A 22,241-nucleotide genomic window follows, 5' to 3' on the forward strand; every position below is an offset into this window, starting at 1 on the left:
TTTGCGGTCCGAGTTGAGGGCGGGTTAGTTGAAAACGTCGGTCGGGTGCGGGTTGTTTATACATTGACCCGCGCATCACTGGTCAATATCACACTCTTGATGTTTTAGTGTCACCCCTTTACTGCTGTGTGCTTCTTTTCAGCACCGATTTGTAGATTGTACACACAAATATTCAGAGAATGTGTTTTTGCCGATTTCCCATTCATTTCCTATGGTCGGTCATTTATGACCGAAGACAATGAACGCTACTTTTTTGTTTAGACCAATTAGCATGCTCGAATCATGACTCCACTTTTTTTGTGTTTACATACCTAATGCAAGAAAAGTAACAAAGTTTCATATCATTCTGATGAAGCTGTGATTTTTAAAATTTCAAAACAAAATGTTTCTGTCAGAAATGACCGAAGAGCACCAGAGGGTTAAATAAAGAGATCCGTTTTAGTTCAAACCCTCATTGGTTCAGATAGTATATACAAAAAGATGGAAACATGTTTTTCAACTTTTTATTTGATGTTTTATATTTATTGGCTGGGGAAATGACATGAGGTTTCTTGTATGGTTGCGTCACTTTAGCTATTACACTAAACTAAGATGCATGGGCTCTCATCAGAGCTGTCCTCTTTATATTTTCTCTGCCAGACGTATAATTGAAGCATTAGTACTGTACATTAATAATAAGTGCTTCTTTCCCATGCTATAATCCCGCAGTGGAGCTTCAGCACTTGAGGGCTGTTCACACTGACAATGATTTGATGAACTAGAGTTACTGGCCATAGCTTTGAAACTCCGATCACAAATCCAATCGAACATAAAGTGCACGAGTCAAACATTCGACTTCCGTGTGTCTCACACACGTGTCACTTGATGCCCTCAACTTTGCATTACCAGCGGTCGTCATCTCTCGCCAAATTCATCCGGGCGACTTGATGCTTTCAAATCGATATCAGTGTGAACGCTCTTAGATTCAGGCCTTCAGCGAATATCTTCTGCTGCCCCTTCACAGCAGCGGTTTAGAGCCTGTGAGTTTGGGTGAGTATGGTGAAGGCGTTTCCTACAAAGCTTTGGCGTGATGATGAAGCGTTCATGTCTCACTAGAGGATGTAGTCGATCTCAGAGTACATGGTGTCTGTGAGGTCCTCCTCGCTGGAGTTCTGGCTCTTCAGGCACAGTGCACCTCGTCTGAGAACAGTGAAAACAAAATGCATGACCAATTTCATATCAGTATTTCCAGGAGGAGGTGGCGGCCCTCAGGGCTTCTTACCCGCGATGTTGGCACTGCAGGTCACCAGCACAGGGGCAGTGCTCTTGAGGACCTTCCCCCTCCAAATCCCATGACAGCAGCTCCATCAGGTGATTGGCTGAAATGATGCAGCGCTCGCGTTCTATTGGCTTAGAGCTGCACACTGGGAATAGCAAGGCTGAAAATGGAACACAATCAGTGGTGAAAATCTGTCATTTGATTCTGTTCACCAAAAAAAGTTGTACCGATTCGTTCTGTGGTGTTACACATTTACGCCAGTAGGTGGTGACAAATGAGCGTCTTTTATGTGTCGTGAGAGAGTCGAGCCTTATTATCCTTTATTCAAATTTGTGCATCTACAAATCATCTAGATCTATAGTATTGCAAAAGCCGATCAGAAGCACAACTTTGCTAATGCGAAGCAGTGAAGCTGGACGTATTCATTCCGTAGGTCCAACCCAATAAAATGCTCCTTCATAACCCACACTTGAATACTATTGGTTCGTGCTAAAGTCGACCTTTACAGGCAAGAAAAGCCACCAAAGAGGTCACACACTTCAAAATGGAGCTTTAACCCTCTGGTGCTCTTCGTTTAGGGGTTGCATTGGTTGTCTTCCCGGTCATAAGTGACTGGACACCTAAAAATTTAACTTCCTCCACCCCAGTAAAACCAATGCAATTTATTTTTCTTCAATAATATTTATTCTTTTTAATTTTGTATTTTGAGATGATTTGATGGTATTTTTTTATATTTATGCAATAATTATGGTCTATTTTTGCCATTGAAAATTATACTTTTTTTTTTTGTAATAAAAAAATGCAGTATTTCAGATTAAAATAGAGATTAGGCCTCAAATATATATTTTTGTAGGCAGATTAGCGCCCTCTGTTGGAATTATTTAAGAAATCATGCAACCATGGGTGTAATCACTAGAGGTCTCTATGGAGAGGCTTGAGAATTCCCTAGTTCTGTTTTGAACATATTTAATGATTTCTTTTTTTTTTTGATGGATTTGAATATATATAAAAAAAATCTCAAAGACTATTTATTATAAAGTTTTGGTGTTAGAAATATAGATTTTTTTCTGTGAATTTGTGTTTTAGCAGATTTCCCATTCATTTCCTATGGGGGTCATTTTTGACCGAAGAGCACAAGTGGGAGTATTTTTTTATGACCACTTAGCATGCTCAAATCATGCCCTCAATTATTTTTGTGTTAACATACCTAATGCTAGAAAAGTCACCAAGTTTCATATTTTTACGATGAAGCAGTGATTTAAAAAAAATCAAAATGTGGTACATAGGCTCAGTTTTTCATAGGTGTGTGTGTGTGTGTGTGTGTGTGAGTGGATGTGTCAATATCTGTCAATATCACACTCTTGATGTTTTAGAGTGTCACCCCTTTACTGCTGTGTACTTTTTTTCAGCATCGTGGCCGTTTTGAAGATTGTACACACAAATCAGTGAATTTGTGTTTTTGCCGATTTCCCATTCATTTCCCATTTCATTTATGACCGAAGACAATGAACGCTACTTTTTTTTTTACGACCAATTAGCATGCTTGAATCATGACCCCAATTTTTTTGTGTGTTTACATACCTAATGCTAGAAAAGTCGCCAAGTTTCATATCATTCCGATGAAGCTGTGATTTTTAACATTTCAAAACAGAAAATGTTCTGGTCAGAAATGACCGAAGAGCACCAGAGGGTTAAAGGGGTCCTATTATGCCCTTTTCACAAGATGTAGTAAGTCTCAGGTGTCCCCAGAGTGTGTATGTGAAGTTTTAGCTCAATACCCCACAGATCATTTATTATAGCTTGTCAAATTTGCCCCTATTTGGGTGTGAGCAAAAACACTGTTTTTGTGTTTGTACCTTTAAATGCAAATGAGCCGGAGTCAGACACTGATGGAGAGACTTGCAACTGGACGTTTCTGAATGCTCAGTTATGGAGTTAACTTTAATCAACTTATGATGAAACGTGCTAATCGATAAGTTGTTGTACAGGTGCTCCGGTGGGAAGTGAAGCAGGATGTTGGTATCGACTCAATCTTTGTGCAAATCCAGCATTGAACTGACCCTCATTTGTGAAGAAGTCCAGCGTAAAATGATTTGCACAAGACTTCACCAAAAATGAACCCACGGTGTCCTCAGTGGCTCAGATGCCAGGAGTCTATGGAGACTCGTGTTTATTGGTACGTCCAATAACAGATCATTTGTAATGTGTATGTGGCGCAGACCTCAATAGGTGCTATAGCGAGGATATAAACATGGTGGACTATGTGTCTCACTCAGGGCGGGATCTATGCTAATAGGGTGGATCATCAGTTGTGGGCGGGGCTTGCCCTACTGTGACATCACAGTAGGAACAGTGTATTTTCAGACACTGCTTTTGATTTATGGGATTATAAAAAAAAGTGGGAGTGGGTTCATATTTACCATTATAGGCTGGTTTACACACACCAGTGTTCAAATACCAGTAAAAGCGAATACATTTAGCATATGTCCCCTTCAAATGGGTGGGACTTCAGTGTATGAGAAACTTGAGTAGGCTGCATCCAAAATCACATACTTCCTTACTATATAGTAGGTGAAAAACACAATGTGACGAGAAGTATGTCTGAATTCACAGCACTCATAAAAGAGTAGAAAAAAGTTACCGGATGACGACTTACTTCTGAAGATGCGAGATTCTGAAGTGTGCATACGATGGACACTATTATCCCATGAGGCCACGGGACACGATTCATGAATGGCAGTGAAGCTACGCAACTGATGCCGGTAGGTCACATGATAATGACAACATGGCGAATCCAGAGTACATTCATACTATATACAGGTGCTGGTCATATAATCAGTATATCATCAAAAAGTTTCACTAATTCCTTTCAAAAAGTGAAACTTGTATATTATATTCATTCATTACACACAGACTGATATATTTCAAATGATTATTTATTTTAATTTTGATGATTATAACTGACAACTAAAGAAAATTCCAAATACAGTATCTCAGAAAATTAGAATATTAATTAAGACCAATACAAAGAAAGGATTTTTAGAATTCTTGGCCAACTGAAAAGTATGAACATGAAAAGTATGAGCAGCATGTCCAGCACTCAATATGTAGTTGGGGCTCCTTTTGCCTGAATGACTGCAGCAATGCGGCGTGGCATGAGGAGATCAGTCTGTGGCACTGCTCAGGTGTTATGAGAGCCCAGGTTGCCCTGATAGTGGCCTTCAGCTCTTCTGCATTGTTGGGTCTGGCATATCGCATCTTCCTCTTCACAATACCCCATAGATTTTCTTAAGTTAAGGTCAGGCGAGTTTGCTGGCCAATTAAGAACAGGGATACCATGATCCTTAAACCAGGTACTGGTTGCTTTGGCACTGTGTGCAGGAGCCAAGTCCTGTTGCAAAATGAAATCTGCATCTCCATAAAGTTGGTGAGAAGCATGAAGTGCTCTAAAACGTCCTGGTAAACGGCTGCGTTGACCTTGGACCTCAGAAAACACAGTGGACCAACACCAGCAGATGACATGGCACCCCAAACCATCACTGACTGGAAACTTTCCACTGGACCTCAAGCAATGTGGATTGTGTGCCTCTCCTCTCTTCCTCCAGACTCTGGGACCCTGATTTCCAAAGAATTCTTTACAGAGCATAACTTTGGACCACTCAGCAGCAGTCCAGTCCTTTTTGTCTTTAGCCCAGGCGAGACGCTTCTGACGCTGTCTGTTGTTCAAGAGTGGCTTGACACAAGGAATGCGACAGCTGAAACCCATGTCTCGCATACATCTGTGCGTAGTGGTTCTTGAAGCACTGACTCCAGCTGCAGTCCACTCTTTGTGAATCTCCCCCACATGTTTGAATGGGTTTCGTTTTACAATCCTCTCCAGGGTGTGGTTATCCCTATTGCTTGTACACTTTTTTCTACCACATCTTTTCCTTCCCTTCGCCTCTCTATTAATGTGCTTGGACGCAGAGCTCTGTGAACAGCCAGCCTCTTTTGTAATGACCTTTTGAGTCTTGCCCTCCTTGTGCAAGGTGTCACTGGTCGTCTTTTGGACAACTGTCAAGTCAGCAGTCTTCCCCATGATTGTGTAGCCTACAGAACTACACTGAGAGACCATTTAAAGGCCTTTGCAGGTGTTTTGAGTTTATTAGCTGATTAGAGTGTGGCACCAGGTGTCTTCAATATTGAACCTTTTCACAATATTCAAATTTTCTGAGATACTGAATTTGAGATTTTCCTTAGTTGTCCGTTATAATCATCAAAATTAAAAGAAATAATAATTTGAAATATATCAGTCTGTGTGTAAGGAATGAATATAATATAAAAGTTTCACTTTTTGAATGGAATTAGTGAAATAAATCAACTTTTTGATGATATTCTAATTATATGACCAGCACCTGTAGAATGTACTTTTTTAGCGGTCACAAATTACTTAGTCAAAATAACTACCAAGAGAGTATGCGATTTCGGACACGGAGAGAGAGTCATTCGCTTAAAAGATTCGTTCAAAAAAGACATTACTATTAGGGATCTGCACTATCAAGCAGTGTCAGCAGATGCTCCTACCTTTATGGAAGGCACAGCAGAAGTCCTCCTTACAGTCGCGTTGGTACTGACAGAGGGTTCCTGCGTCTCCCTTTGAGCTGTTGCCTGCACACTGACCCCACACACACAGCTGTCCCGCACAGCATTCCTCATCTTTGGTGCACGTCTGAGGGGGACACAGTACACAGAGTGCCTTGAGAAAGCTGTTAACAGCTTTGAGTTACTTATTGGGTTCATGTTACATTTCAGCATATTTTTGAACCGAACACGATTCTTTCTTTCAGCACATCAATGCACAGGTCGTCCTGCAGTAATGCATCTCCACTAATACTAATGTAAAGAGTTCCCAATATGTAAACCAAACTAGTATCTGTCTGCGCAAACATTGTCTCCATGATTCCAGGGTGTTGCTATGTGGTTTCTTTTTAAGGTGTTCTGGGTAGGAATGAGAATCGTTTGGAGTTTAATGATTCGGATTCCTTAACGATTCCCTTGATTCATTCATTATTGAAAAACGCAGAATTGCATTTACTGTACATTGCCAATTTAAATTGAGATTATTTTAAACATCAACAAAACAAATCAGAAATAAACGTAAAGCCATTTTGTAATGTTTACACAGACTTTAACATGGCTTTTTTAATTCTTCATTGATTTAAAGTTGAACATGATGACAAAAATTAGTTAACTGCACCGATTAATTAATAATTTGTTTTTGATTCAATAAAATGAATCGGTTTATAAGTATAATTTGTTCAAGAACCAGACTCCACTGATTGCGCTGTATGCTATTGATTCACTAAAAAAAGGGGTTCATAAGGATCACTCATTCAGGAATTGAACTCTACTTGTTGCGATATATGCAGTTGGTTCACTAAAAAAAACCTAAGAGTCATTAGTTCAGGAATCGGGACTCCCTGTTGCACTGTATGCTATTGAATCACATTAAAAAGACAAGCTCATAAGAGTCATTAGTTCATGAATTAGACTCTACTGGTTGTGCTATATGTGGGTGATTCACTAAAAATACCTGGCTCATAAGAGTCATTTAGAAAACGGACTCCAAAGGTTGTGCGGTATGCTATTGATTCACTAAAAAGTGTTCACTAATAAGAGTCATTTGTTCAGGAATCACTCTCCAAGTGTGGCACTCTATGCTATTGAATCACAACTGTAAAAATAACTGCCTCACAAACATAATTAGTTCAGGAATTAGACTCTACTGATTTCGCCATACACAAATGGTTCACTAAAAAGTCCTGGGCCCGTATTCATAAAGATTCTAAGAGTCCTCTCAGAAAACTCCTAATTTAGCTTAAAAACTTTTACGTAGGAATCTTAGCTTAAGAGCTATTCGGGACCGATCTGAGAGCAACTCTGAGCAAGGAAAATACAAAAACTTTTATCTTAGTGAAGAGGCGAGGCTGACCTGTTACTACGTATGACAGTCTTTTGAAGACTGTGATTGGTTGGTTGTCCAAAAAGGGGAAAAAAGGAGCGCTTTTAAAGGTCCCGTTCTTCGTGTTTTTTTGAAGCTTTGATTGTGTTTACAGTGTGCAATATAACATGTGTTCATGTTTCGCGTGTAAAAAAACACAGTATTTTTCACACTATTTACTTATCTGTATACTGCTGTTTCCACTGTCCTAAAAACGGCTGGTGATTTCCTTGTTCTATGAAGTCCCTCCTTCAGAAACACTTAACGAGTTCTGATTGTGCAAGCGGTTCCTGTGCTGTGATTCGACCACAGCTTAGCGCACGTGAAAGCGGTTCCTGTGTTGTAATTTGACAGCAGCTTAGCGCACGTTGGAAAGGTCACGCCTCTTAACGGGGAGATGTATGCGTTCAATAATCTCTACAGCGTCCCTGGGAAAGCCAAACAAAGGTGATTTGACTCCTGGATGAAAATAACAGCGTCTCGATGACATGGCGATAAACACACTCAACGCAACAGTTCCTTTTCTCCACGCGACCGTCCGCTTCTCCACGTGGGACAGCAACAAGACCGCGCCCCCTTTTTCGCGTTTCTTTGTGGGCGGAGGTTAGTCTGTTCTACTGTTCTACTGACGTAATTAAAGAAGGAAGTACCAGGATGTAGTCCAAGCCAGCCGTTCGCTGTAGGCTTTGAAAGGGAACTTCTGTTAAATAAAATATCTCGCTTGGCATTGAACTTTGAGCTTTATAATTTTACAGGTATTATTTATGCTCTAACAGCAACATTACACACTAACTAAAGTTTGAACAATGGAATCGCGAAGAAGGGGACCTTTAAGTATAGGGTCTATTTTATATAGCCTTCACTTTGAATTTACAAGCGCAAATTGCCTATTTTACCGTTCTCTCTCACTCTCTCTCTCTCACACACACACACACACACACACACACACACATTATATATTTGTACACTGAAAAAAATTGGAATTGGAATATGGCCCGATTAAATTAAGCATAATTAATTTGTGCTCGTTTAAATAATTTAAATTTAGTTTTTTTATTTTAATTTTTAAAAAAATGAATTGGTTTTATGGGAATTGCATGTGTTTTTGTTTAAATTGAGATCAAATAAATTGATTGCGACCACTTACGATAAAAAAAATTAGTAAATTCAACAAAACATTTTTTTTCAGTGTATATAAATCCTTTTATTATTTACCATGCTGTTAATTTCCTATAAGGTATTTGATTGGCTTAGAATTATAAACATTGTTCCGCTCTTTCCAATTACACTGATTGCTGGCATGTCTATTTAATTGGTGGTTTGAAAGTTGGATTTAATGCAACAAACATGATCCCTGCACGATCTAATCTATAGCGTCTTATTAAGTCACTGTCATCCATTGTCTGCATCACATTTCTTCTCCCTCTTCGTCTTTCTCCGCTGCTAAAGAAACTCTTAAGCCTCTTAAAAGTCCTCGTCCGTGCTCCAAACAAATTTGACCTAAAGACCTCTTTTATGGGTTAAGATGCTTTCTGAATTACTTTTTTCTTTACATGGATTTTTTAGTTAATTTTAAGAGTAAACGCCCACATTTCAAAGAATTTTCTTAGAATTTTGTCACTAGGGGCTACTCTTTGCATTAAAGGTCCTGTTCTTCGTGATCCCATTTTTCAAACTTTAGTTAGTGTGTAATGTTGCTGTTAGAGCATAAATAATACCTGTAAAATTATAAAGCTCAAAGTTCAATGCCAAGCGAGATATTTTATTTAACAGAAGTTCCCTTTCAAAGCCTACAGCGAACGGCCGGTTTGGACTACATCCTGGTATTTCCTGCTTTAATTACGTCAGTAGAACAGTTTGTCGACTAACCTCCGCCCACAAGAACACGCGAAAAAGGGGGCGTGGTCTTGTTGCTCCCTCATGGAGAAGAGGAAGTGTTGTGTTCGGTTCGGTTCGGTTCGGTTGCGTTTGTCGCCATGTCGTTCAGACGCTGTTATTTTCATCCCGGAGTCAAATCACCTTTGTTTGGCCTTCAGGGACGCTGTAGTTTGAGCGTGTTCATCTCCCCGTTATGGTAAGAGGCGTGACCTTTCCGGGCAACGTGTGTAAGCTGCTGTCGAATCACAACACGGGAACCGCTGGCACAATCAGAACTCGTTACGTGTTTCTGAAGGAGGGACTTCATAGAACGAGGAAATTCTCACGCCGTTTTGAGGACAGTGAAAACAGCAGTATACAGATCAGTAAATTGTGTGAAAAATACTGTTTTTTTTACACATGAAACATGAACACATGTTATATTGCACACTGTAAACACAATCAAAGCTTCAAAAAAACACGAAAAACGGGACCTTTAAGATTCTTTATGAATACGGGCCCTGACTCATAAGGGTAATTTAGAAAATGGACTCCAAATGTTGTTCATGCGGTATGCTATTGAATCACTAAAAAGAACTGGTTCATGAGTCATTCATTCAGGATTTGGATTCAGCTGGTTGCTCTATATGCAGTTGGTTCATTTAAAAAGTACAGGCTCATAAGAGTCATTTGTCCGGGAATTGGACTCCACTTGTTTACTGTATGCTATCGAATCACTAAAAAGAACTGGTTCATGAGAGTCATTCTTTCAGGAATTAGACTCTACTGATTTCGCTATACACAAATGGTTCACTAAAAAGACCTGGCTCGAAAGAGTCATTTAGTAATTAGACTCCAAATGTTGCGCATGCGGTATGCTATTGACTCCCTAAAAAGAACTGGTTCATGAGAGTCATTCTTTCAGGAATTAGACTCTACTGATTGCGCCATACACAAATGGTTCACTAAAAATACCAGGCTCATACGATCGTATACATAAAATAAGGTTGTGTGATATACTATTGTATGCTACTGAATCACTAAAAAGAACTCGCTCCTAAGAGTCATTAGTACGGAGTGGAAACAACTGGTTGCTTTTGAATCACTAAAAAGAACTGGTTCATGAGTCATTCATTCAAGATTTGGATTCTGCTGGTTGCTCTATTTGCAGTTGGTTCATTAAAAAGTACTTGCTCACAAGAGTCATTTGTCTGGGAATTGGACTCCACTTGTTTACTGTATGCTATCGAATCACTAAAAAGAACTGGTTCATGAGAGTCATTCTTTCAGGAATTAGACTCTACTGATTTCGCTATACACAAATGGTTCACTAAAAAGACCTGGCTCGTAAGAGTCATTTAGTAATTAGACTCCAAATGTTGCGCATGCGGTATGCTATTGACTCCCTAAAAAGAACTGGTTCATGAGAGTCATTCTTTCAGGAATTAGACTCTACTGATTGCGCCATACACAAATGGTTCACTAAAAATACCAGGCTCATACGATCGTATACATAAAATAAGGTTGTGTGATATACTATTGTATGCTACTGAATCACTAAAAAGAACTCGCTCCTAAGAGTCATTAGTACGGAGTGGAAACAACTGGTTGCTTTTGAATCACTAAAAAGAACTGGTTCATGAGTCATTCATTCAAGATTTGGATTCTGCTGGTTGTGTAAAGCGCTTTGGATGGCCATTGGTCTGTTAAAAGCACTATATAAATGCAGTCCATTTACCATTTTTACCATACTGATTTCGCTATACGCAAATGGTTCACTAAAAACACCTGACTCATAAGAGTCATTTAGGAACTAGACTCCAAATGTTGTGCATGCGGTATGCTATTGAATCACAAAAAAGAACTGGCTCATGAGATTAATTTGTCCGGGAATTGGACTCCACTTCCAAGGGAAGTACATGAGGGTCATCCGTCCTGGATTTGGATTTTGCTGGTTGCTCTATATGCAGTTGGTTCATTAAAAAGTACTTGCTCATAAGAGTCATTCATTCAGGAATCGGACTTCTCAGGACCTGCCGTGCATTACTGATTCACCAGCAAATAAGGGTCTTTTATTTTTCAGGAATAGACCACTATATTTACATTTTGAGAGGAATGAAAATGAGGCTGTGAGGGATAGTAATACAGTGTGTTCAGTGGATTATACCATAGTATAACAAGCCAATTGTTAAAATATCTTTCAGTCTACTGTTTTACCCTGTTATCATTCGCCAAGAGAAAGTCTAAATGCTTAGAAAACTATTGTTTCATAGATATGGTTAGGTTTGTTCAAAGCTTAGCTGAGCCAGGCTTTCTTAAAAGCATACACAGTTTGTTTTGGCTGGGTGTTATAATGCATTTCAACTGTATCCTGCAAGAGTAATGCACATCTGTATTCTGCTTAGTTGGCTACCCTACTTCCTGTGCCTCGAGGTGAACTCAATGTGTTCTGTGGAGCCGGAGAAGCTGCTCATATTTAGCAATCTGCGCACTTTGATGTGAAACCCAAAGGAGAAACGCTCCAGCATATCAGATTCCAGGTGCACTTGTACTGCAATGCAGTCACAATGCAGGCTCGGTTGGATCATATTGTAGGAAAGCCACATTACAGGGTACAATGTTTGTGCAGAAAACCAAATGGAAATAAATGAGAATCTTTTTAACCAGAGAATCTTTTAAACGGGATGATACTGGAGGTTAAGCGTACCTTGCAGTGTGTCTGGTCTGTGAAATTTGAACCCACTTACCGCATCAAGCTGTTTGCAGGGCAGACACTTTGAGCTGTGCGTCTCGTAGAGACAGTACCGGCCCTTCTCACAGTCTTCATCAATGACACACTCCTGGGAGACAGAAGGAAAGCATTCAAAACCTTCAAGAAGATTTGAGCTTCAAACTTCAAGCACATGGTCCACAAAACGAATCAATAGCAGAGTTGTACTTCAGCAGAGAGTTAAAGCAACAGGCACAGGGTTTAGGAGGATGTGAGGTGGTCATATGATATTTGTCTACACCCACACATTTAGGCTAATTTTGAAGCTTAGGACAAAAAGCGCTTTATCCCTTAATGCTTAATTTCTCTTTTTAACCCTGGTTCATACATATTTAACAGAGGAAAAAGTCATACCTTCCATTATCTAACTATATAAATATTACATACATCCTCTGCAATTATACTTTAGTCTACACTGTAAAGTTGTAAATGCAACAAAGATTGCTGGGGAATGTTTTACAAGAAAATAATATTTCAGTCGTTCTACTTTGTTACTTGCCATTTCTTAGTAGTTAATTGTGATATTTAGCATTTCAGAGTAAAACTAGTTTCTACACTTAGAGGAAGTCTATATGCGTGTGTACTCCTAAACAATGACAACTCAATTTTTGCATTTTAAATGTGCAATCTCATCTGGAAAAACAGGCAAATATTGATGACTCATCCTGCGCTACACAGATTTTTGTCCAATCAAATGCTGTCTAGAACAAAAGCCCCTCCCCTTAACCACCTGCAACTGACTAGCCAATCATGTGTTGTAACGCAGGCTGCATCCGAAACCTGGAAAAAAACTGCCTTCGGGGGACACATTTCAAGGTCGGAAGGCATCAAGGCACGCCCGAATCTAATGTGAGCTTCACTTCCTGTCTCCAGAGACACCATCTGATCGATTTTTGAAGGCAGCATATTTGTGTCCTTCGCTGCATTTGATATCCAACAATCCTGTGCTTTCCATTCTGTGACAGTTGAGCTGGAAAAACAAGATGGCGTCCGATGTTGCGCTTGCTGGTCAGTTTGTGTGTAAATGTACGTTTTTTTTTTACCAACATTTTCTACTTCTGATGTCATTTCTAGTGAGAATTACTAATGTAGTAGTTAAATATTTGTTTAGTTCTCTCAAAAGCGCTCTCTATTTTGCTGTAGATCATTAAACGGTTACATTGCCAAAGAAGTCTGTCAGAAATTAGTTTCATGAGGTGCCTTCATGCACAAACGCTGCCTTACAAGCCATTGCATAGATTTTCGGACACAGCCTAAGACTATTTAAAAAAGGGGGGATGAGCCTTTCAGTATTTCCTCTCCAACTTCCTGTTTCAATAGGAAGTACATCAATACAGGAAGGAAATGGTGCTCATGTGTTCAGACTTAAAGGGGACCAATTATGACCCTTTTTACAAGATGTAATATAGGTCTCAGGTGTCCCTAGAATGTGTCTGTGAAGTTTCAGCTCAAAATACCCCACAGATAATTTTTGAGTGGAAGGAAAAACATGCTGTTTTGGTGAATGTATCTTTAAATGCAAATGAGCTGCCGCTCCCCGCCCCACTTTCCAGAAGAGGGCGGAGCCTGTACAGCTTGTGCCTCGAATACTCTGCCAGAAACTAACGCTCACGTGACATTGCAGTTCTTCGTCATCATGAAAGTGTATTATCTGCATGCGATTTAAAGCCATTTCAGTCTAAACTTCTGATATATGGTTTTCTGAGCGCACACACCCAAAGTTCTCTTTAACATCTTATTGCGCTTAAACGGTCAAATACACACAAGGTTATGTATAAAAACACACATATTTCACATGAACACAGTCGGTTATGTCTGTGAACGTAAACCAGCAGGGAAAGAAATGGCATGTGTATATTAGATCTGTGTATTGAAGTGAATGCAGTGTAATATACAGTACCTACTGCTAAATCTGCTGTTAATATGAATTAAACAACAAAAGATAAGCAGAAATCACTCACTGCTCTTGACTGAATAACTTTAGTAGCTTTAATAAGAACACATTTCTTACTTGAATGCTGCTGTTAAATGCTCTGGCGAGGAGATAATCATGGCGGACTGTGTACAGCTCACTGAGGGGCGGAGCTAAGCTAATAGGGCAGGTTCTGGGCCAGTCGAGGGCGGGGCCTAAGTAATGTCACATTGGAGCACATTCCTGTACGATGAACAATTGAGTGGGGGGATTTTTACCACAATAGGGTGGTTGTGTACACACACTGCAGACATAAATGTGTGAGTTTTGCATAGAACCCCTTTCATTGATAAGCTGGACATTCTCAGATCACACCGTTGCGTATTAGAACATGACTTTATAGGAAGTAGATTCATGTACAAATTAATGTTATCAAAACAATGAAATTTTGAATGACCTAATGGATTCATTGCTTCCTCACTCTAAGGCTGCGTGTCCACCAAAAAGTTTTTAGCGTTTTTTTCAGTTGAGACTCTTTGCTTGTTATGATTCGGAATATCCGCGGAAGTTACTAGTATCTCATTTCATAGATGTTTGTCTCTGTATTAGGGCTGTAACGATTTGACCAAAAATAAAAACCTCGATTAATTGAACGATTATTTTAATTTTTGGTTTTGTTTTTTTTTTGCCTCGTAAGGTTCAGTAATTTCCTGATAAGGTTTTTACTGTAAATATTTTCTACTATTAAAGGTGGATTTTTTTTTTCTAATGAAAAAGTGCATTGCTTTGTGATTTTAAAACACTTGAAGGAAACGGTTCACTTTCAGCAGTTATTGTCTATGGAGTAGATTTCTGCTTGTACATCAGATACAGATAAATTAACACAGTAGGCCTACATTACATTTATTTGAATGCATTAATGAGAGAGTGATTGTGTGTGAATTACTCATTACCGTCTCTATTCATTATGAAGCTGCGGTTTGTACTTAGCCTACTTCAAAGGTATTAAAATATATGCTATAACGGTTGAGTTTCTAAGCTACTTTAGTGACTTTACTTTAGTCACATGACAGTGTTGACACTGCGTTTCTGCGCTGCTTTGCGCGCGATCTTCACGTGATGTGCGAGCTTCTGTCTGAGTGTTCGTTTGTCACAATATATCAGGCATTAGTTCAACATAATACACATCTGATGTTCTAAAATCGCTTTAATGTTCAAACTGGCAGGGCTTAAAACATACAAATTACAAAGCTTTGTGAGACGCAGTTGAGGACGCGCGCGCATTTAAATGTTGAAACTGACACGCCTTTAAACGCATTTATCTGACAAACTTTATGAGCACGAAAGTGAAAGCGATCTGGCTTCGGGGCTTGCGCTCGCCGTGTGTGTGTGTGTGTGTGTGTGTGTGTGTGTGTGTGTGTGTGTGTGTGTCGGCAGCGCGTATAGGCTTTAAGAACGGTGATTAACTGACCTGTATATAAACTGCGTAAAACATGCAGTTACTAGTTACTAGTGATTCTGGGCATCTATAAACACAGATAATTGCTCCTGCTTCTCTCTGTGTGCCTGAAAACTGCACTTGATGTGACTGACGGGGCGGAGTCACGTAAAAACCGAAATAACCGACATGGGAAAAATCCGTCGGTTAGAGGTTCTGAATGTCGGTTTCGGTTATTTTTCGATTAATCGTACAGCCCTACTCTGTATGGATTCTATATAAAAATGCCGATACAATGTAAAGTATTTGCTCTGGCTCTTGTTTTCAATGACTTTGTTCCGTTATTATGCTGCTTGTTTTCATCAGTTGACGTTGTACAAGCAGAAAGTGGCGGTTGGTCGGTGTTCTATTTGTCCCGCCCCTCCTCCACTGTGATTGGACGGCTGGGTGAAAAGTGACAGTGATGAGCGCTGCGTTTTACTCAAATTTGAGCATTCTTCAACTCTCGCCGACCAGTAAAAATGCTGAGCATACATACTCGCTCAGCGCCTTGTTACACTCCGTTCTAAAAATGCGGCGCTCCCATTGAAAACAATTGAATACGCCGGCCAGCCGCGTGAAAAAAGGCTTTGGTGGCCTAAGAAAAGTCCCAATGTACTGTTAACATGAATTCATTTTCTGAATTGATTTTTCTCAGGTTTATTTTAACCCATAGTTTGAACTAAGCATTGCATTGGGTTTAGGGTTAAAGGAAATGTCAGAAAACTTTGTCATGTGTACGCGAGGAGGATCCGCATACAGTGCGCGTCATGCAAATTTCATCACTAGAAAAGTACATGTACTGTCCGGTTTTTGTAACACTGGACAAAGATGACACTTTCTACAGCGCATGTGTCGACCGCCTGTATTTGTGCACGCTATCAAATGAAGTATACTCTGCATTCACTAGCGTATAAAAAACAAAGTCTACTTTGGGCTTTAACAGATAATGTCCTGGCAGAAACTTTCCAGTACTTTTTCCGTTGTTCAATGGATTTCTTCTTACAGTGCTCTTACACTAGCCTGGCTCCGCCCTCCTACGTACTTCCGCTCAATTTTCATTTTCCTTCAGAACTCCGTCTGGGATTGCGGTATAGACGGTTTCATCGGACGCGCGTGCGTTGCCACGGTTACGCACCTGGCCCGAAGTTAACTTCCGGTCTGTGTTTGTTTATCGGTCTGGCAAGGGGATAGTATGGCGCACTACTCAGTAGAAACACATTTTGAACGTACTATTCTTGGATAACATGATATAAATATTAACGATCAAGCAGAGAGAACATGACACCAACGCAAAAACAGCGTGTGCAACTCACCAAAAAGCCTTAAATGCTTCATAATTATCCAGTCATCCGAGAGCAGCGTCTAATGTAATTTAGACTGTATGTCGAATGTTATTTACTTTGCTTGTTATCAGAAATAATCTACTCTAGAGGAAACTTATTCTGGCTGCGTTTACACTTGGCATTAACATGCGAGCACCTTGATCATCAGTCAGTCGGGACACGGCGAGTTTACATTTGTTCACATCAAGTGGTCGCCATCTGGATAACTGATCGGATTTATGTTTCTTGCAAAATATTTAAATGTGCCTTTATCACGGAGTGCAAAACAACTTTCACTTTGTCCTCTATTAATGGCAGTGCCCATAGAGCACGGGATTTTTTGTGATGCATTCATATACAATCAATCTCAAATATGGTACTTTATCTACAAGTTAACTTTCCCAACATTAATCCAAAGAAACATGTCATTCCAATGCATTGCATGATTGAAGGCGAGCGCGCAAGCGTTTATAGATACTGTACAGAAAACGGCATTACACAGCCCTTAACTCGTAACATTGTTTTCATGGGTGCTTGCCCTTTTTAAATAACCATAACTTGCTCAATTTTCTACCGATTTTCAAACTGTTTGGTTTGTTATAAACGTCAGAGATGTAGTTATGACACTGCATACTTATGAAAAATTATTCATAATTGGTTCAAGCATCCTTAACTATAGCCACGTTAATAACGATTGTAAGAAACCAAACCATTTGTAAATCCGTCAAGATTTCAGCTAGATATGAGTATTTGTGTTCATGCAGATCATCAGGTACCACAGAGCCCTGCCTGTGACAAGATGGCCGCCGGCGATGACTTTAGAGACTCCGCCGTAAGACATCTAGCCTTTATTATGGATATCTATGGTTGAAACCATCTATATTCTCTGGTTTTCTCCGGTCAAATATTAACCGGTTCAATCAGCGAACAGAGGGAGTGGCTGAGAACGATGGCGTTGAAGTAGTGCACTAGTTTGAGATGACATTCGTCACGACCAAACATTAGCGATTGGTTAAGGCAGATCCAGAGTGGCTCTGGGCAGATCCAATAGTTTTAAACTTCAACAGAGTTCCCGCCTTCAAGGAAGTTAACGCTTGTCAATGGAGAGTGGCCAGACTCTATGTAAATGAAATGTATGAGAGTCTGGACCAGGCTACTCTTATACTACATCTGTCTAAAAGCAGACTTGTAAGGAAATCCACTCTCAATTATTCAGCATTCGCTTTCTTTATCTAAGCTCCCCCGGACGCCTGAAATGAGTAGATCTGAAATGTCAAATGGATCCGTAAAGCCTCAGACGAGATCCGTCGATTATCAGCTGAACTGTCACCTCAGATCCAGAACCAGGTCAATACAAACCAGACTCGGGAAATTAAACGTATTCACTATGTGTGCAAATAAAAGGCTTTTGGTTGTGGTGAGATAAATGCCATGTTTCTCAGACACAATGAGACAGAGAGACAGAGCGCTTACGTGATCAAGGCTATACTCTCTATCTCTGGGCCGGATGGTTGTTAGGTTGTTGTTGGCGTCTTCGGCTGAATTGTCTGTTGTCTGGGAGTAAAAAGACAGAAGTGCATTTGATACACACATCGAATGATGGTACATTCAGACAAATTTGTTCATTAGCCTATGTGAGAAGAGCATAGCACAACTCAATTACTTTTAAGTGGTCATTGTGCCAAATGACTTGACGGTCATGTCTGGAAAGTTGTGTAACTGTATTTAAACCGCATTACTGAATCACACACAAGCCCTTCACCTACCGTATTGATTCTCTCCGCGATAGGAATAGATTGATTCCCAGCTATGATTTCAATACTGCTGTAATTTTGGAGGTTTGAAGAGACGTTGTGTGGATGGAGGCTTGATTTTGCCGTCTCATTGTCCATCTGAGAGAGAGAAAAACGAGCTCTTATTCGAAAACTCTGCATTAAGTCAAACTGTGCAATTACTCATGAGCTATTTCTACATGAACTGACTCTTAAGAATCACTTTCACTGACACTGATGCAAGATTTGCATGACTTTTCAAGGCCTGAAAATCGCAACTTTATAATTCATTATGTCATATTTTATTATGATGATTTCCCCTTACAGTGGGAACATTTTAAGGTTTATTCAGTATTAAAAAAATATGATTTTTGACTAGAATAAAACCAGTTAGTTCACTCAGACCTGACTATATATTTTACAGCCTATAAGATAGACCGATAATCAATTTAACCAATATGAATTACTCATATCATTTTAATCTGTCATCAGTTTTTGAACGTCAGGTTGATGATAAATGGCACATTTGTGGGATATTTGAAGAATAACACCCAAGTGTTCATATATTATAATGCAATACTGGTCAATGCATGGCACTTTCAAATATGTGATCATGTCCAAACTATCTAATATGAATTAAGTCAGCTCTGATTTTGATATTATCAAATCTAAGCTATATTAGTTATGACAGAAGTTGACATTATTATCCAAATCTATAGGCTATATATTATTTTAAAGCAGGGACCTGATGCACCGCGTCCTCCAGCTTCTGCTGCGTGTCCTCCATCAGTTCCTCCACCTCTTTGAACATATCGCTCAGTGTCGCTTGTCCTTGTGCTGCATTTGTCTCCATGTTTGCAATGATGTCCATGTCTGTTTTGGATATCTCGGGGACAATCCCATGGACGATGCCCAGGCACAGGCTGAATCCGAGCAGAAACATGTTGACAGCGCGGCTGATGCCTGTGTGTGTGTGTGTGTGGTCAGAGGAGCTCCAGCTGCGCGAGACGAGGAGAGGAGAGGCGGGGCGATGCGCATCCACACACACACACACACACACACACACACACACACACACACACACACTGTTTCTCTGGCTGCTCTCTCATTACTGATATGCCAGGCATTCAGCGGGTTCGCGCGCATTCCACAACTGTAATGCACATGTTTTAGTTATTTGACTGTTTTTTTTTTGTATTCGGTCTTTATTTTGTGTTTAATTTATTCTACTTGTATTAATTTACCTGAATAAATATATATAGACTTAATCTTGTCTTTATTAGGTGACCTGAAGTTTTCGCTTTTTCTAGGGCTGTCAAGCGATTACAGTTTTTAATCGAATTAATTACACGTGGCGATTAATTAATCGAATTACCCAGATAGCAAACAGTCATTGAAACTGTTTGTTAAATCAACATTGTCAACATTAAGTCATTGAATCAACATCGAACTCTGAATATTGAAAAAATGTTGAAATTTCAACTAAACTAAGGCTCAACGCGACTTCAATGGAATTTCAATCGAGCCATAGAAAATCATTGCATACGAAAATGTAATGCCATACATTACATATTTCTGACCGGAAAATTTTCTGTTTTGAAATTTTTTAAATCACTGCTTCATCGGAATTATATGAAACTTGGTGACTTTTCTAGCATTAGGTATGTAAACACACAAAAAAAATTGAGGGCATGATTTGAGCATGCTAAGTGGTCACAAAAAATATACTCCCACTTGTGCTCTTCGTCAAAAATGACACCAAATTAATGGGAAATCTGCAAAAACACAAATTCACAGAAAAAAAATCTATATTTCTAACAAAACCTTTTTTTTTAAATATATATACAAGAATTTTTAAATATATATTCAAATCCATCCCCAAAAAAAAAAAATCATTAAATGTGTTCAAAAGAGAACTAGGGAATTCTCAAGCCTCTCCATAGAGACCTCTAGTGATTACACCCATGGTTGCATGATTTCTTAAATAATTCCAACAGAGGGCGCTAATCTGCCTTCAAAAAATATATATTTTGAAGGCCTAGTCTCTATTTTAACCTGAAATACTGCAATAATAAAAGAAATACAAAAACTATTTTTTGTATAATTTTCAATGGAAAAAATAGACCATAATTATTGCATAAATATTAAAAAATACCATAAAATCATCTCAAAATACAAAATTAAAAAGAAAAAATATTATTGAAGAAAAATAAATGGCATTGGTTTTACTGGGGTGGAGGAAGTTAAATTTTTAGGTGTCCAGTCACTTATGACCGGAAAGACAACCAATGCAACCCCTAAACGAAGAGCACCAGAGGGTTAAAGCTACAGTCCGTAGTGGTTAATAAACAGAACTGCATGCGTCTTGTGGAAGAACATTGCAGCCGGATCTACTTCTCTCTGTTTATGTCTATGGCAAGTCACGCAGGGACTGTGCTCCTCCGCATCGCTTCCTACCAGACCGGTCTGAAATAGTCCCAATATAAACACTTATTATAAGTGTACCATAATGATTCAGGGTAAGAAAAAAACACGGTTTGGGAAATGGATTCATGTTGTACATTCTCATGATATAATTTTTGTAAATCTTGAACACAAAAAAAGTTACGGACTGCAACTTTAAATAGCCTATAATGAATATCCTGATTTATCTACAGCCAGGATGTTAAAAAGTGATGGCAAATTTTAAAGCTTGTATAGCCTAGCCTAAAACACTGACCACACCACACCACACCATTAACCATTAACTTATTTATTTTATTAAACTGTTGTAGCTATAAAATCAGTATCGCATTTGCGACCAAAATGCCTGAAAAATGCTAGAATGTGTAAATGTTTTGTTTACCCTTGGTCCGGACCAAATGAACCGAACCACAGATGTGAACGCACCCTAACAGAGCTCGAACCTGTACCACTGCTGCAGATTCATTTTGGCATTGATAGTGTTGGCATACAAATGCATAAATCCGAGTCTGACGATGTGAACAGCAACGGTAGAACGTTTTGCCATGTTTTAATTATAGTTACAACATGGCGTGAACAGCATAAGCTGGTTATTTTGGTTCAGGAGGAACTTAGCACAAATTGGCACAAATATCGATTTTGATCTTGATTCAGTATCAATCATATGTATATATAGCCAATTGTACATAAGGACATTTTTTTTAGCCTTTAGCACTATTTTAAACTTTTCTTAGATTAAATTATATTTGCTCGCATTCATTAATGTTCACTGGTGTGTGCTTATATAAGTATCATTAATGTTTTAAAATTTCACAATTAAAGAAATCTAGTGTTTGATCATGTCTAAATATTTGTTCAAATGCAAAACCTAAAAATAAGTAAGCAGTTATGATCTGCAATACTTTTTTGAGCAACTATTAAATACATGTATATTTATTAAAGAGCCATACAGGCACCTAGTGGATAATGTTATTACAAATGAAAATTATTATTTTTCCAGCCACAAATTTACTCTAATTTGCCTCTTTGAATTGGAATTCTCTATTTTATCCTTAATTACTACACTAATTGTAATATAAAAATATTAGAAGAAAAATATTTTAAGTGGTCATTAATTGACAACAATTATTGCACAAATAGTATTTGGTACCAAAAGATCTTCAATAAATATTATTGAACTAAAATATAGAACATTTATTTAATTGAAAAATAGTTCAGGTGTATGGTCACATTTGACCATCAATGAGTATGAGTGTGAGCAATTAGTAAGGTATCCCTGAGGGCTAAATACAATAAAAACATTAACATTGATGTCAACAATGTTGCATCTCCATCACTCTCCATAATAAAACAATCCTGTAAATATGGTTGACGTAATAATCAATGCTGTACTGTTTACCAAGATCTGCTGCAAATACCTGTATAGT

The 22,241-nt window shown here is 38.9% G+C and overlaps 1 protein-coding gene across 1 annotated transcript; it reads right to left on the reverse strand.

The window, feature by feature from the left end:
* Nucleotides 1–496: 496 nt before the first annotated feature.
* dkk3a (dickkopf WNT signaling pathway inhibitor 3a) lies at nucleotides 497–19,349 on the reverse strand. The gene is made up of 7 exons (XM_079840612.1): nucleotides 19,097–19,349; nucleotides 18,346–18,471; nucleotides 18,053–18,133; nucleotides 11,843–11,935; nucleotides 5,822–5,966; nucleotides 1,262–1,418; nucleotides 497–1,179 (listed from the first exon to the last, which is right to left on the reverse strand). Exons 1-7 carry the CDS (start codon nucleotides 19,292–19,294, stop codon nucleotides 1,092–1,094), a joined length of 888 nt encoding a protein of 295 aa, XP_079696738.1. The 5' UTR covers nucleotides 19,295–19,349; the 3' UTR covers nucleotides 497–1,091.
* Between the last annotated feature and the right edge of the window lie 2,892 nt (nucleotides 19,350–22,241).

This window comes from Gobio gobio (assembly GCF_949357685.1).
Source record: "Gobio gobio genome assembly, chromosome: 2".
NCBI lineage: Eukaryota > Metazoa > Chordata > Actinopteri > Cypriniformes > Gobionidae > Gobio > Gobio gobio.

Bases quoted from the DNA above. Each gene is read 5' to 3' on its own strand.
- dkk3a (XM_079840612.1), bottom strand. From the start codon at position 19,294: ATGTTTCTGCTCGGATTCAGCCTGTGCCTGGGCATCGTCCATGGGATT. The intron at 18,472-19,096 runs GTCCCTGCTTTA...TCTCTCTCTCAG, and splicing joins TGGAGGACGCGGTGCATCAG to ATGGACAATGAGACGGCAAA. The intron at 18,134-18,345 runs GTAGGTGAAGGG...TTTTACTCCCAG, and splicing joins TCGCGGAGAGAATCAATACG to ACAACAGACAATTCAGCCGA.